This window comes from Typopeltis vanoorti, chromosome 17 (genome assembly GCF_054136105.1).
Source record: "Typopeltis vanoorti isolate ZY-2024b chromosome 17, IOZ_Tvanoo_1.0, whole genome shotgun sequence".
Taxonomy (NCBI): domain Eukaryota; kingdom Metazoa; phylum Arthropoda; class Arachnida; order Uropygi; family Thelyphonidae; genus Typopeltis; species Typopeltis vanoorti.
In genome coordinates this window covers 46,906,443-46,920,982 of record NC_143565.1, presented here as the reverse complement: position 1 = coordinate 46,920,982, position 14,540 = coordinate 46,906,443, and the positions used below count along the sequence as shown (strand labels likewise).

Sequence of the window (14,540 nt, the reverse complement as noted above, 5' to 3'; positions counted from 1 at the left end):
CCCTTGAGGGTACATAGCAGGAATTTGATGATGATGATGATGAGCACTCATAGTACCATCTATAAAAAAACAGGGAATAAAGTTGAATGTGAGATTTACAGAGGAATTTCTCTACTGAGTGTTCCTGGTAAGATTTATGCAAAGTATTCTTGAGAAACGGCTAAGAAAAATTGTGGAGGAGAAGCTTGGAAAAGAACAAGCTGGGCTCATGCCAAACAGGAGTCAGAATCAAATTTTCACTTTAAGGCAAATAGTTGAGAAATAATGGGAATATAACAAGCATCTGTATTTAAGTTTTGTAGATCTGGAAAAGGTATATGACAAGGTGCCAAGAGGAAAGCTGTTCAGTTATATTGTGTAATTGGGACATAATATCAAGCAATACATAGTCTCTATTTGAGTAGCAAATCAGCAATTAAAATTGAAGGAGGTACAGGAATGGTTTGATATTAAGTGGTGTGCAATGAGGGTGTACTTTATGTCCACTGTTATTCATCATCTATATGGATCACATTATGACAGAAAGCAGTATGAAACCTGATATCACGATTGTAGCTGGTGTTCTCAGCTCTTTACTTTATGCAGGTGATGTTATACTCCTATCTAAATCCAGAAGAAGTCTCCAGGATCCCTTGACCAAATTGAATAACTGCTCTAATAAATTTGGTGTGGAAATCAGCATTAAAAATACAATGAAAATAGTTAACAGAGATATACTCAATAGTCAGGTCTCTCTTTTCGAATTGGCACTTACTCCTCCTCATTCCTGGCATAACCACATCACTTCTATAGCATCTTCAGCTTCCAAAAGACTTGGCATCCCTGGCTCAAGGTGTTATTTTTTTTTTCTGCCTATATTTCTTACTCTGTACAAATATAAAATCTACCCATCCTTAGAATACTTCCCTTACATTTGAAATACAGCACCTAAGACCTCTCTGAAAATTCTTGATGCATTTCATAAGAGTACTGTTCAATTGATTCCCTCCCCCTTCTCTCTCTCACTCTCACTCACACACAAGACTCCCCTTCACCCACTGTCTTACAGATGGTCAGTTTCCACGTCTTCTGCAGATATATCCATGGGCACGTTTGGCAGTATTATGTCTCCCATTTCTGCTAAGCCTTGAGGAACATGAACAATTCATTCAACATCCTTTTATCATTGAACTGCCAACTTACTGAATCTGAATCTCCTACTCCCAGACATTTTTTGTTCCATCTAACTCAGTTCTATGGAACAGCCCTCCTCGTGAAGTATTCCTCAAGGGCTACAACCTCCATCTCCTTAAAAATAATATCAACAGATTACTTTGCTATGACCCTAACTCATACCATGTGTGAGTTGTGACAGATGTAACATCCTAACATACTCTCTCTCTCTCTCTCTCCAGGTGTTTGTGTCTTGGGATCTCCTTAACAAAGTGGAGAATGAAGAATTAGTCCATTTTCTAATATTATTTGTCCTGGTGAATCTGTTGGCCTGGTTGGCTGAGTGGTTAGCGTATCAGCTCTCCAGCCAAAATGCTGCAGGTTCGAATCCTGCCAGGGGCATGGATGTTTGTTATTGTCCTACTAACCATTTACCATATGTACTACTGTAACCTGTGTCCTGACACAGTATGACTCTTGATGTATTTGTGCCATAAAAATCAAAAATAACTAACCAACCAACAACCAGCCAGGTGAATCTAGATTGTCCCTGGTGTTTTTCACAAGAAGTCAAGCTGTCTAGTGCTATTTCAGGTAAGCTATCTGACATCTTTTCTCATCTTCCTTTAGCAATGTCCAACTCTCACATCCATATATTAAGACAGAGTTAACAAGAGTATCGATGAGGTAGAGTCTTATAGTTATCTGTATTTTATTGTCCTTCCAAAGTGGTTTGTAACCTCTGAAAAACAACAGTTGCTTTAGTAATGCATGCTTAAATGTCATGTTTAGATTGGACATCTCTGGGTTATATGCTTATATATATCTGGGAAATAAATCTATTGTGATGAGGCCTTACTACTAGCTTAGTCAGTAATGATAGTGCCCTTTGACTGAAAAGACATTAGTTTAAATCCTGTTTATGTCATTTAACTGGTCTCATACAGAGATGACAGTGTTTTTTCATCCTGCAAGACTGACAAACCATCTAGAAAATATATGCATTGATAGATGCAGCAAGTGTGCAGATCATGTTAACTGCTCTGTTATAGCATTAATTAGGTTCCAATCAAGATAAGTTACTTGGCTGTGACAGGTTATTGAACTTTAAAAACACTCAAGGATAGAACAAGATAGCATTAGTAATTTACAGTTAGTTAAATTGAAGTCAATTGATTCATAATATGTTCTATATTGTTTTAATATGAAATTAGAGCTATAGTTCTGCTTTAAAATATATCTTTTTAGCCCCAAATCTTCCAGTTTGCTGACTGTAGGAAATGAGAAAAAATTGCCCTTGACCGGTAAAATGAAAAGGCATTCTTTATCTAAGATCAAGAAACAAGTATGTTATTAATAAAATTGTTCTTAAAAGTATGTTTATCAGAATAGAACAGGGTATTATGATGTACTACATGAAAATGTTACATCATTATTGATTTTCTGTCAACAGTTTTTTCCCAAAATTAATGTTATCTGTCAAGACCCAATATTATCGGATCTTATATTTTGGTCTTCTAAGGCACTTCTTACTGCAACAATCCATCCCTCCCTGTGAGGCACCTGTTCGTGGTGGAGAGGACCTCCCAGTGATGGTACTGGCTGTTTTCATTCTTCCTCTTTTTCTTTGCTCTACTTCTCCTTTTTTTGCTATCCTTTTTTCCAGACCACCATTACTGGAATTCAATGCACTACCACCATGTTTGTTGTGCAGTGCAGTGCAACCCGGGAAGGGGTATCCTGGTAATCTTGCACTACTTTGGCAAGATAGGTGGTTCTGGATGGCCAGGCCAGGATCATTCAGCTAGTGGGCTTTCCTGCAAGAGTCGCCGGTGTTGCAGTAAGTCTCTCACCCCATGGCCTGTAGTCCAAACAGGACTCAAGGTTTGCTGTGGTGCTGATAGAGCATCCTGGGTAGCCCTAGCATTCCACTCTTGAGCACAGTCATTGCTTGCCGGTAAGTGAGCATCCATGTGTGACTCCATAGTAGGTGGGGAGCTCTGGTGCCAAACCATGAATTCTTCATCCTCAAATGTTCAGGGGTCCTAACATCCCAACCAAGTACTGTACTGTATTGTAGATACAGCATTTGGTAACAGAAGAAAGAAACAAATGCTATTTCAACAGTATCAGTACTTGGTTGGGACATTAGGACCCCTGAAACATTTGAGGATGAAGAATTCATACTCAGCGGGAGTTTTGGTTCACACAGAGCTCCCCACCCACTACGATATATATATGTGATACCAATATAAATGCATCAATGTTCCTGATCATTCATGCTAGAGGTGAAAAGTCAGTAGTGAAAATGCTATCTTTCTGTATTCAAAATGGTTTAGAAGAATTGGCAGAATCTCCCAAAACTGTTAAGAAATTACATTCTGGTGATATCCTTGTGGAAACGTCATGAAAGCAACATCAATGGGTCAGGCTGACTGGAATAATTCCCATTTTGCAAAATTTTATTTTACATTCTCATTTCCAAAAACATAATCTCAATTTCCACTCTATCCAAAGCTTTGTTGGAATCCAGAGTGCCAGGCAGCCGAAAAAAATCAACACAGAGCATGGAATATACCGTATTTGCTGGTGTATAAGATGCACCCCCCTTTTTTATACAAATTTTTTGGGAAAAAAACTTTATCACTGAATATTATAATCAATTTACAATATTTCAAATATACAGTAATAAGTAGGTCTATTTTCAACAAATACCTAATCTAACCATGTAGTGAATTTTTTTCGTGACCCAAAGTTTTAACAGTAACAGTTTTAGTGACCTTGGAATCTACAGTTTTGTTTGAGGGCAAGTTCAAAAGTTTCTCATTTCCTTGAGTTAATCACAAATTGATGAAATTCAATAACTTTTTTTTCATATTCAGCTGGCATTTTTTGTAATATTTTTGTTTTAGTCCGCATACATAGCTAGTTTCTCTTCATGAATCTTGAACACCATGATGTTGATCCAGTAAAGTTGGCGATCCCTCTGTTAACGGCTATTGCTTTCGCTTGATGAATAATCATTTTTGTAGACAATGAAAGTCCTGCTTTTCTACGTAACCGGAATGCTCTCACACACCGCAAGGAAGCAAGAAAGAAATCGCATAACTTGGAACAGAGAAAAATTCCAGAAATGAAAGTAATAAAAACCTGAGAATCGGCGTATAAGACACACCCTATTTTTCAGACCTATTTTCAAAGAAAAAAAGTGCGTCTTATACACTGGCAAATATGGTATTTCATATATAAATCATCTTGGTTCCAGTTTACTTCATCAATTAATCAAACAACCAGTGCAAAAATTATATGGGATAAAATCCAGAAAATGAAAGGTAGATACAGAACACGCCATTTGTCTACTTTAGATCATAAAGGATGCATTGTTGCTGATACCAAAGCTATTGCAGACACTTTGGGAGAAGATTTTGCTTGAATCTCAACAACAGCTTCATCTCCCCCTGGATTTTTAATATTGAAAGAGCAACAAAAGAAACAGCAACTCCAATAGGCTTGAACTGTACAATTGGCCATTTGTCAAGGAGGAATTACAAAGAACTCTTTTGCTGCCTCACCCTAATGCAGTAAGGCTTAGTGACATCCGTTATGAAATGATAAAACATCTAGCATCATCTTCTATAGATCTCCTTTTCTTACTATACAATAGAATACTTGCAGAGGAAGAGTTTCCAGATTCTTGGCATAAGTCAGTTGTCATTGCTATGGAAAGGATCCAATGCAAGCAAATAATTATCAATCTATTGCTCTGACTAGATGTCTTTGTAAGATATTGGAAAAAATGTTTAATGCCAGACTTCACTGGTATTTAGAAAGCAATGATCTTCTCTCCAACACCCAATGTGGCTTTTGTAAACATCATTCAACTTTGGACATTTGATTCATTCAGAAATTAACTCAGTCAGTGAACATTTTCCTCCCACTGTAACAATGCCCACTGCAGCCAGTGTCTCCTAGTATAATCACAGCAAAATTTCAAGCAAAAGAAAAAAGTCAAACAATTAAAATAATCCAAATATATGCACCAGACAGTAACCATTCAGAGGAAGAAATAGAAATTTTCTATGAAGAACTACAACAGGAAATAGATAATTTCAAAAATAGAGAACTCATGATAGTGATGGGAGATTTTAAACCTAAAATAGGACAGTTTACAGCAGACAAAAAAGATGTGATGGGGAAATTTGGATACAGAGAGCTTAACGACAGAGGACAACAATTACTCCACTTTTGTAAAGCAAATGTCTAATGATTGCAAACATGTTGTTCTATCATCGCCCTAATAATAAATATACATGGACATCCCCAGACGGTAATATAAAGAACTGCATAGACTATATCATCATAAACAAACAATGGAAAAGATCAGTAAATAACATACGAACATTAAGAAGCTTTGATTTCGACACTGACCACGAAATATTAACTGCCAAAGTGAAGATAAAATTCAACAGGAAAAACAATATAAGAAAAGAAGAAAACATCAACCTATCAAAACTAAAAGATAGCTCAAGCAGAAGTCGATTTTTTAGAACAGATGTGCTTGAAATTAAAACCCTCCATCTTCCAGAGAGGCATGTGGTGAAGTTGTCTGCAAGGATAGAAAAATTAGAACTCCATGGTGGATGCAGGAAGTTAAAGAGGCAGTGAAGGAAAAGAAGAAAGCATATCAAAAGTTCCTGGCAAATAAGTCACCTTGTGCTCTTAGAGAATACAGAGACAAATGCAAGAATGCTAAACACTGTGTAAAACTAGCTAAACAAAAGTCACAAGAGGACTTTGGCAAGAATATAGAAAATAAATATCAAGAAGGTGGCAAAATATTCTGGAGGTTGTTGAAGAAGCTTAGGAATGGAGGAAAGAGCGCTGTAAAAGGAGTTAGAGATGATAAAGGTGACATGAAAACAGAAGAAAAAGATATCCTTGAAGTATGGAGTAATTACTTTGAAAAACTGCTAAATGAAACAAGCAGCGATGACAGCACAGTGGTAAAAAACACTGACCAGGCATGCAGTCAGGAATACATATCCATACTTGAAGTAGAAAAAGCCATCTTGAAAGACTTGAAATGTGGAAAGGCAGCAGGAGTAGATGATATTCGACCAAAATGGTTAAGTATGGTGGTATAAGAGTCTTACAGTGGCTGCACTGCATAGTTCAGAAAGCCTGGACAGAGGGACGAATTCCCAATGATTGGAGTAGAGCTCTCATAGTATCCATATATAAAAAGGGAAATAAAACTGAATGTGAGAATTACAGAGGTATTTCCCTACTGAGTGTTCTAGGTAAGATCTATGCAAGTATACTGAGAAACAGTTGAGAAGAATTGTGAAAGAAAAGCTTGGTGAAGAACAAGCTTGATTCAGGCCAAATAGAGGCTGTCAGGATCAGATCTTCGCTTTACAACAAATAGATAAGTTTTGTCGATTTGTAAAAGGCATATGACAGGGCGCCAAGAGAGAAGCTATTCAATACGCTACAGTTATATGGTGTCAATGGGGCATTATATCAAGCAATACTTTGTCTTTATTTGAGTTGTAAGTCAGCAGTTAGAATTGAAGGAAGTACAGGAAGATGGTTTAATGTTAAATCTGGTGTGAGACAAGGATGTACATTATCCCCTCTGTTATTCATTATCTATATGGATTACATTATGATGGAAAGTGGTATTAAACATGATATCAAAATTGGAGATGTTAATGTCAGTTCCTTGCTTTATGCAGATGATGTTCTACTTCTAAATAAATCCGCTACAAGTCTGCAAGATTCTCTGACTAAATTGAATAACTGTTGTATTAGATATGGTTGAAGGTCAACAATAAAAAGACAAAGACAATGAAAATAGGCAGAATCACTGAAAATGTCAACTGTGTTGTGAATGGAAAACATGTGGAACAAGTAAAACATTTCAGCTACTTAGGCACGATTTTTATGACGATGGTAAATTAAATATAGAAATAGACAACAGAATCAGCAAAGCTGGTATGGTGGGAAGTCAATTGAATAAATTCATATGGAATAAGAGAGAAATTACTCGGAACACTAAATTAGCTGTATACAAGACAGCGTTCAAATCAGTTTTAACTTATGGATCTGAAAGCTGGATCAGAAATAAAACACTTGACCAAAGACTAGAGACTGCAGATATGGGAGTCCTGAGAAAGATTAGAGGCGTGAACAGATGGCATCAATGGCAATATCATATTAAAAACGAGGATATTAGGAAAGAACTTGACATTGTCAGCATCCAGGAATGCGTTAGCAGAGCTAATCTCTGGTGGTATGATCACTTAAACAGAATGGGCGAAGAGAGATTAGCAAAACAAGTGTTCTCTGCCAGGTTGGCAGCAAAGTACTTTAGACGATAGAAATATAAGATCTGATAATGTTGAAGTCTTGACAAGTAACAGACTGATTTGAGGAAAATTGTAGATAGGAAGTTAGTAATGATGTAATTTTTTTCATGTAGTGCCATCATATCCTGTACACCCCTTGAGGGTACATGGCAGGAATTTGATGATGATGATGATCTTCTAGAACAGTGGAAAATACTGGGAAGAAGAAAAGAAACAGTGTTATCAATTGCAAAAGACTCTCTAGTTACCAAATCCAAAATAAACAAACAGTGGATAACCCAAGAAATCCTAGCTGCAATAGATGAAAAAAGACAGGACAAGATACTTGTAAACCAACAAAACAATGAAGAGAATAGAGAAAAATACAGAACACTAAAAAATAAATTTAGTAACCTGTGCAAATAAGCCAAAGAAAAAAGGTTAGAAGAAAAAGCTAAGAAATGCCAAGAAGCATACCAAAAAACAATCTAAAAGTCTTCCATCACACTATAAGAGAAATTACAAAGGAAATCTCAGAAAAGCTGTAACAATGATAAACAACAAGATGACTGAAACCAGGAATATTGAAGATATAAGAAAAATCTGGTCAAACCATTTTAAGACTATCTTTCACCAAGGAAACAAAACTACAATGCCAACAATAGAAGAAAATAATGACCACCCAAAAATTTTACAAGAAGAAGTTAAATACGCAATAAAACAGATGAAAAACAATAAAGTACCAGGCATTGATACTATCCTTACTGAACTGTGGTCATATGGAGACAGCACGTCAATCGAATATTTAACAACCCTATTTAATAAAATACTACAAACAGGAGAGATCTCAGATGACTGGAGAAGTGGAAAGATCATTCCATTATACAAGAAAGGAGACAAAACAGACTGCAGAAATTACACACCAATCAATTTACTCTCCCACACCTATAAAATAATAGGTGTGGGAGAGTAAATTTGTAAGAATTATACAAATTAGATTAAAAAACACCTATGAAGAACTGATAAGCATAGAACAATCTGGTTTCCGAGGAAATTATTCAACAATAAACCAGAATTTCACATTGCACCAACTAGCAGAGCTCAGCTGCGAAGACCATAAAGAACTATATTGTTGTTTTGTGGACTTTAAACAAGCTTTCGATAGCATCAATAGAGAAATCCTTCTTAAAGTTCTACTAGAAAAAGCAATTGATAAATATATAATACAGTTTCTGATAAAATATTACTCTAAGACATATGCAATAATTAAAAAGGATACATTCACAACAGAACCCATAGAGATCCAAAAAGGAGTAATGCAAGGATGACCATTATTCCCATGCCTATTCAACATATATCTGGATTAAGTTGTAAAGAAGGCAATAGACAATGAGCCTGGAATCATTGTCAATGGTTTAAACATAAATAATATCAAATATGCTGATGATCTCATCCTTATTGCAAGAACCTCCAGATGAACTACAAAGGTTGATAAACAAGCTAAACGAAACCTGTAAAACATATGACATGACAATAAATATACAAAAGACAAAAGTGATGAAAATAGGGAGGAACAAAACTACTATTTCAGCTACCCTAAATGGAGAACGAATAGAACAATTCGACAATTTCATATATCTTGGGTCAAAATAACAGAAACAATAGATGAACTCCAAACAATTAAACTCAGAATAGCGATAGGATGGACCAACATGGGAAAATTACAGAAAATCTGGAAAACAAACGAGATATCTAAACAAGCTAAAATCAAACTATATGTATCAATAATTATACCAACAATCATCTCTAAATAACTTAGGGAATTGAAACAACGTAGATCCGAATATAAATTAAATAATACTTTAATAGATATTTCCGATATTTCGGCAATGTCTCATTGCCATTTTCTAAAGGAACTTACAAAAGGCAGGAGCACAACAGGCCCTAACAATATAGTAACTGGAAATGAAGATATGAAGCTATCTTTCTCCTAGAAGTCCTGATGGTGCCCTCTGCCGGGCTAAGTAGGCGTTCTTGGCCGTTGGGCTGAAGGTCTGCTGATGTATGCCTCCCAAATTTGGGGCAGTCGCATACAACCAAATTTATTGAGGTTTGGGGAGTTTCTTAGGGCAGAGGCTGATTCCATAAATAATCTTTCGAATTTATATTTGCTCCGGTGTATTATTTTTGCTTTCTTCCACCGTATTCTGTGGCGAGTATCCAGAGCATGGTCTGCAAGACCAGAATGGCTATATTTGTAAAACCGGATGTAGTCCTTGTGTTCAGAAATTCTGATATTCGCTGTCCTGCCTGTTTGGCCAAAGTACGACAGTTTACAACTGCAAGGGACCTGGTATACACCAGGTAGGTCTAGGGGAAGTGGTTGGTCTTTGGTAGAGCGGATAAGGGATGCCAATTTTCTGGAAGGCCTGTAACAGGAGGTGAGGTCATGTTTTTTTAGAATTTTGGTAATTTTTTCTGAGGTGCCTCGGATGTAGGGAATGATGATGGATTTAGAGTAATCTTTTTTGTGGAGGGGGGAAAGAGGGGGGGCTGTGGTTTGTAGGTTTTAATATTTTTGGGGGGGGGTAGCCATTGGCTGAGAAAGTGTTTAGGATGTGATTTAGTTCAGTGTTAAGGGCTATGTCATTAGAACAGATTAGTTTAGCCCTGTTGTATAGTGTTTTTACCACTCCATATTGTTGTGAGGGGGGGGGGTGAGATTGTTGGTGGATGTATCTGCCTGTATGGGTGGGTTTTCTGTAAACTGAGAAAACCAAAGTTCCATCAGGCTGGCGGGTGACTAGTGTGTCTAGGAAGGGGAGGCAGTTGTTTTCCTCTTTTTCCAGGGTGAACTTGATTCTGGCGTGTTGGTTGTTTAAGTGTGTGAGGAAGGAGAGGAGTGTTTCAGAGCCATGTGGCCAAATAGCGAACACATCATCAACGTAGCGAAGCCATATGGTTGGTTTTTGTGGGGCAGAGGCTAAGGCTTTTTCCTCAAAGGTCTCCATAAAGAAATTGGCTAAGGGTGGGGAGAGTGGTGAGCCCATGGCTGTCCCTTCTATTTGTTTGTAGAATATTCCCTGCCAAACGAAATAGCCTGAGTTCATTGTGAACTGAAATAGGGCTGAGATATCGGGAGAAAATTTAGCTTGGATTAGCTCTAAAGTTTCCTTGAGTGGGACATTGGTGAATAAGGAGGAGACGTCGAAGCTGACCATTATGTCATTATGTTGGAGTGTAAGGTTTTCTATGCTGGCTTTGAAGTGGGCTGAGTTTTTTATGTGTGATGGTGTGTTGCCAGTATAGTGTGTGAGCTCTTTGGCCAAATATTTAGCTAATTTGTATGTGGGGGAATCAATGCCATCCACTATGGGACGTAATGGCACATTTTCTTTATGTATTTTTGGGAGTCCGTAAATACGGGGGGGTATAGAGTTAAACGGTTTTAATCTGTTGGTAACTTCTACAGGCCAAGAAGTGACTTTCTTAAGGAGACTGTGAAGTTTTCTAATTTGTGAGTTGGTGGGATTGTAATTGATAGGGAGGTAAGTAGCCCGATCTAATAGGAGAGCATTCAGTTTACCTTTGTAGTCCTTTTGGTTAAGTACTACAGTTGCATTTCCTTTATCCGCTTTGGTGATAACTAATTCTTTATTATTTCTCAATTCCTGTAGGGCTTCAAATTCCTTGTTGGATATATTGGTTTTGGGTGGTTTTGCTATGGAAAGGACACAAACTACATCCAGTCTTACACTGTTGGCGATTTGATGTGGAAGGTGGCGGATTCCTCTTTCAATCATGGATCATAATATCCTCACTTGGTATTTTTTTGGGAGCAATGGCGAAGTTGTGGCCACGTGAAAGCACGTTGAGAGCTTCAGGCTTCAGGGTGACTGAAGAAAGGTTGATGACGGTGTTGGTAGCAAGTTCTGGATTGACGGTGGAATTCTTTTTTATTAATTTATCGAATTTCTTCATCTGTCGGCTTCGTATCTTTTCAAACTCTTTGTCTGCGACTGCCCCAAATTTGGGAGGCATACATCAGCAGACCTTCAGCCCAATGGCCAAGAACGCCTACTTAGCCCGCCAGAGGGCACCATCAGGACTTCTAGGAGAAAGATAGTTTCATATCTTCATTTCCAGTTACTATATTGTTAGGGCCTGTTGTGCTCCTGCCTTTTGTAAGTTCCTTTAGAAAATGGCAATGAGACATTGCCGAAATATCGGAAATATCTATTAAAGTATTATTTAATTTATATTCGGATCTACGTTGTTTCAATTCCCTAAGTTATTTAGAAAAGAAACAACAATCATCTACGGAGCAGAATCGTGGACAGTTAAGAACAGATAGGAGAAAAAACTGCAGGCATTTGAAATGAAATGCTTAAGAAAAATAAATAGAACAAGCTGGATAGAAAAAGAAACAAACAGCATAGTCAGACAAGAATTATTGTATAAAAAGACAATAATAGAAAAAATTAGAAAACAACAACTGAGATGGTTTGGCCACACTGTACACATGGATGCACACAGACTTTCTAACATCCTAATCAATACTTTTTCAACTGAAAAAGAAGACCTGGAAGACCAAGAATTATCTGGCTGAAATTAATAAAGAACATTTCTGGATGCAGAACATATAAGGAACTTTTTTGAACAGCATTGAACAGAGAAGACTGGAAGATCTTGCTCAAGGGAAGACTCAACCCATCTTAGATGGAAGTTGTCTTTCAATTACCCTCTATATGTTGATAATTACACAATTTACTGACACTCTCGTAACATGAGGATAATTGAAAGACAACTTCAGCAAGCACTTAATTATATCTCTCTATGGGCTCTTAGTAATGAGTTCAGGTTTTCAATAAAAAAAAAAAGTGTCTATGTACACTTCTGTCAAAATGCACTCTTCACCCAGATTCTGAATTAAGAATGGGACAAACTGTTATTCCCGTAGCAACCAAAGCCAAGTTCTTGGGACTCATCTTTGACAGAAAATTTACATTCCTTGTACACATTTGTCAGCTAAGAGACAAGTGCAAGAGAGCATTGAATCTCCTTTGCACTCTATCCTCTATTGAATGGGGTGCAGATCAATCGTCATTGCTTGATCTTTATCGTGCACTTATACATTCAAAGCTGGATTATGGGTCTCAAGTCTGTGGTTCTACAAGGCAGAATAACCTGCAATGGCTGAATACCATTCATCATCAGGGTATATGGATAGCTACTGGTGCCTTTCGCACATTGCCCACTCAAAAGTCTTTATGTTAAAGCAAATGAACTGACTCTGTCACTTAGATGGAAACAGTTGACTCTTAATTATGCCCTAAAAATTAAGTCTCTACTGGAATTCTTAAAAAACGCTTATACACAGAGCTGGGGCTATTTGTTCTAATGGCGAAGCCTTTTCCACTAAACTCAACTACAACTCCCAGAAAATAGATAAAATACTACATGTCTCGCCTACTTTCCCCTCCCCAAACACACAAAAACAAAACACCATCATTCCTATTTCATATATCCAAAATACATCTGAAAATATAGCCAAAGTACTAATAACCTTCACACCACATGTCAAATTAGCAACTTTGATTTGCCCTCCTAAGGGCAAATTCCATCTGCTAGAGTATCCTGGAATGTAAGAAGTTTCCTCTGACTACATGGGTAGTCCAAAAAGTTCTCGGCCTCAACCATAAATGGCAACACCATCAGCAAGATTTTTTTTTCTAAGTTGCTACATCTATCATAAGCATCCATGTGAAATTGCAAGTCATTTTATCAAGTAGTTTGTTTTATACAGCTGTCTGAAGCAAAAGTGTTCTTTGTAAACCTTGAAATGAATAAAATTGAGTATTGAGCGGCTATAAAATTCTTTGAAAGAAGGTGTTTAACACCAAAAGAAATTAATTTGAAGTTCATAGAAGCCATTTCCGTCCTTTTGCAGAACCATTTCTTTGCACTGGTCTTTGATTGACTTATTTATAGTCTCAGTAGACCTATTTTCCTCAATGCTGCACGTTCGTATGAAGAGAGGGGCAGAACTGTCAACTGACCACCACCTTGTTGTCTGCACTCTACATCTTCAGAAACCAGATGCTACCATCAACGCTGGTAGGCCTAAGCAGCTATACCGCGTGAAATGGGAGGCATTAGAAAATGAGGCTGTGAGGAAGAATTTTGCAGATGACATTTCCTCCAGGTTCAAAGAGATTCCCAAGCATACTGCAGATGTTGAGGAGGAGTGGGAGCTGTTCAGAACTGCTGTCACTGCCTCTGCACTCCCATGCTGTGGCAGAAAGCGGCTCAACGTGGCGATGGGCAGTGAGAAAAGGACACCACGGTGGAACCAAGAGGTCTAAAAAGCTGCCCGGGCAAAAAAAGGAGGCCTACCTAACATGGCTTAGGATCAGGTCACCTGCGATGCGTTTCCAGTACACTGAGGCACGGAAAGCTGTTGCTGAGGCAGTAAAGACAGCAAAGCAGAAAGCTTGGGAATCCTTTGGAGAAAGATTAGACTCATCCTATGCAAATGCAAACTAAGTATTCTAGCAGACCATCCGCCGCCTTCAGGTAGGAGAAAAGGTAGGAAATCGTGCACGGCAAGGGCAATTAAGGCCTCTGATGGTGCACTTTTAACAACCGAGAAGAATATCCTCCACAGATGGAGGGAATACTTTGAGAGCCTTCTTAACCTGGCCCAGCACTTGTGGACATCCAAGAGGTGCAGATCGGGGCAATGACTAGTCTCATCACAGAAGAAGTCCATTTAGCAATAAAATTGCTAAAATCGGGCAGGGCTGCTGGTGATGATGAAATTCGACCCGAAATGCTAAAAGCCTTAAATCTAGATGGCTTTCTTTGGCTGACTCGAGTGTGTGTCAGGCTGCTTGGATATCTGGGCAAGCACCAAAACAATGGTAGACAGGCATAATAAAACGAGTCTTCAAGAAGGGAGACCAGAGAGATTGCAGCAACTATCGTGGCATCTCTCTCTCTGCTCAGCCTGCCTGAGAAAGTACATGTTAGGTGCTT

General features: G+C 37.9%; 1 protein-coding gene across 1 annotated transcript in view; it reads left to right on the top strand.

Moving 5' to 3' along the window:
- LOC150097366 (kanadaptin) overlaps positions 1-14,540 on the top strand; it is a 221,472-nt gene that overhangs the window by 141,812 nt on the left and 65,120 nt on the right. The window contains exon 10 of the mRNA XM_090407155.1: positions 2,401-2,497. Within this exon, the coding sequence (XP_090263281.1) occupies positions 2,401-2,497 (97 nt within the window). The remainder of the gene's footprint in view (positions 1-2,400; positions 2,498-14,540) is intronic.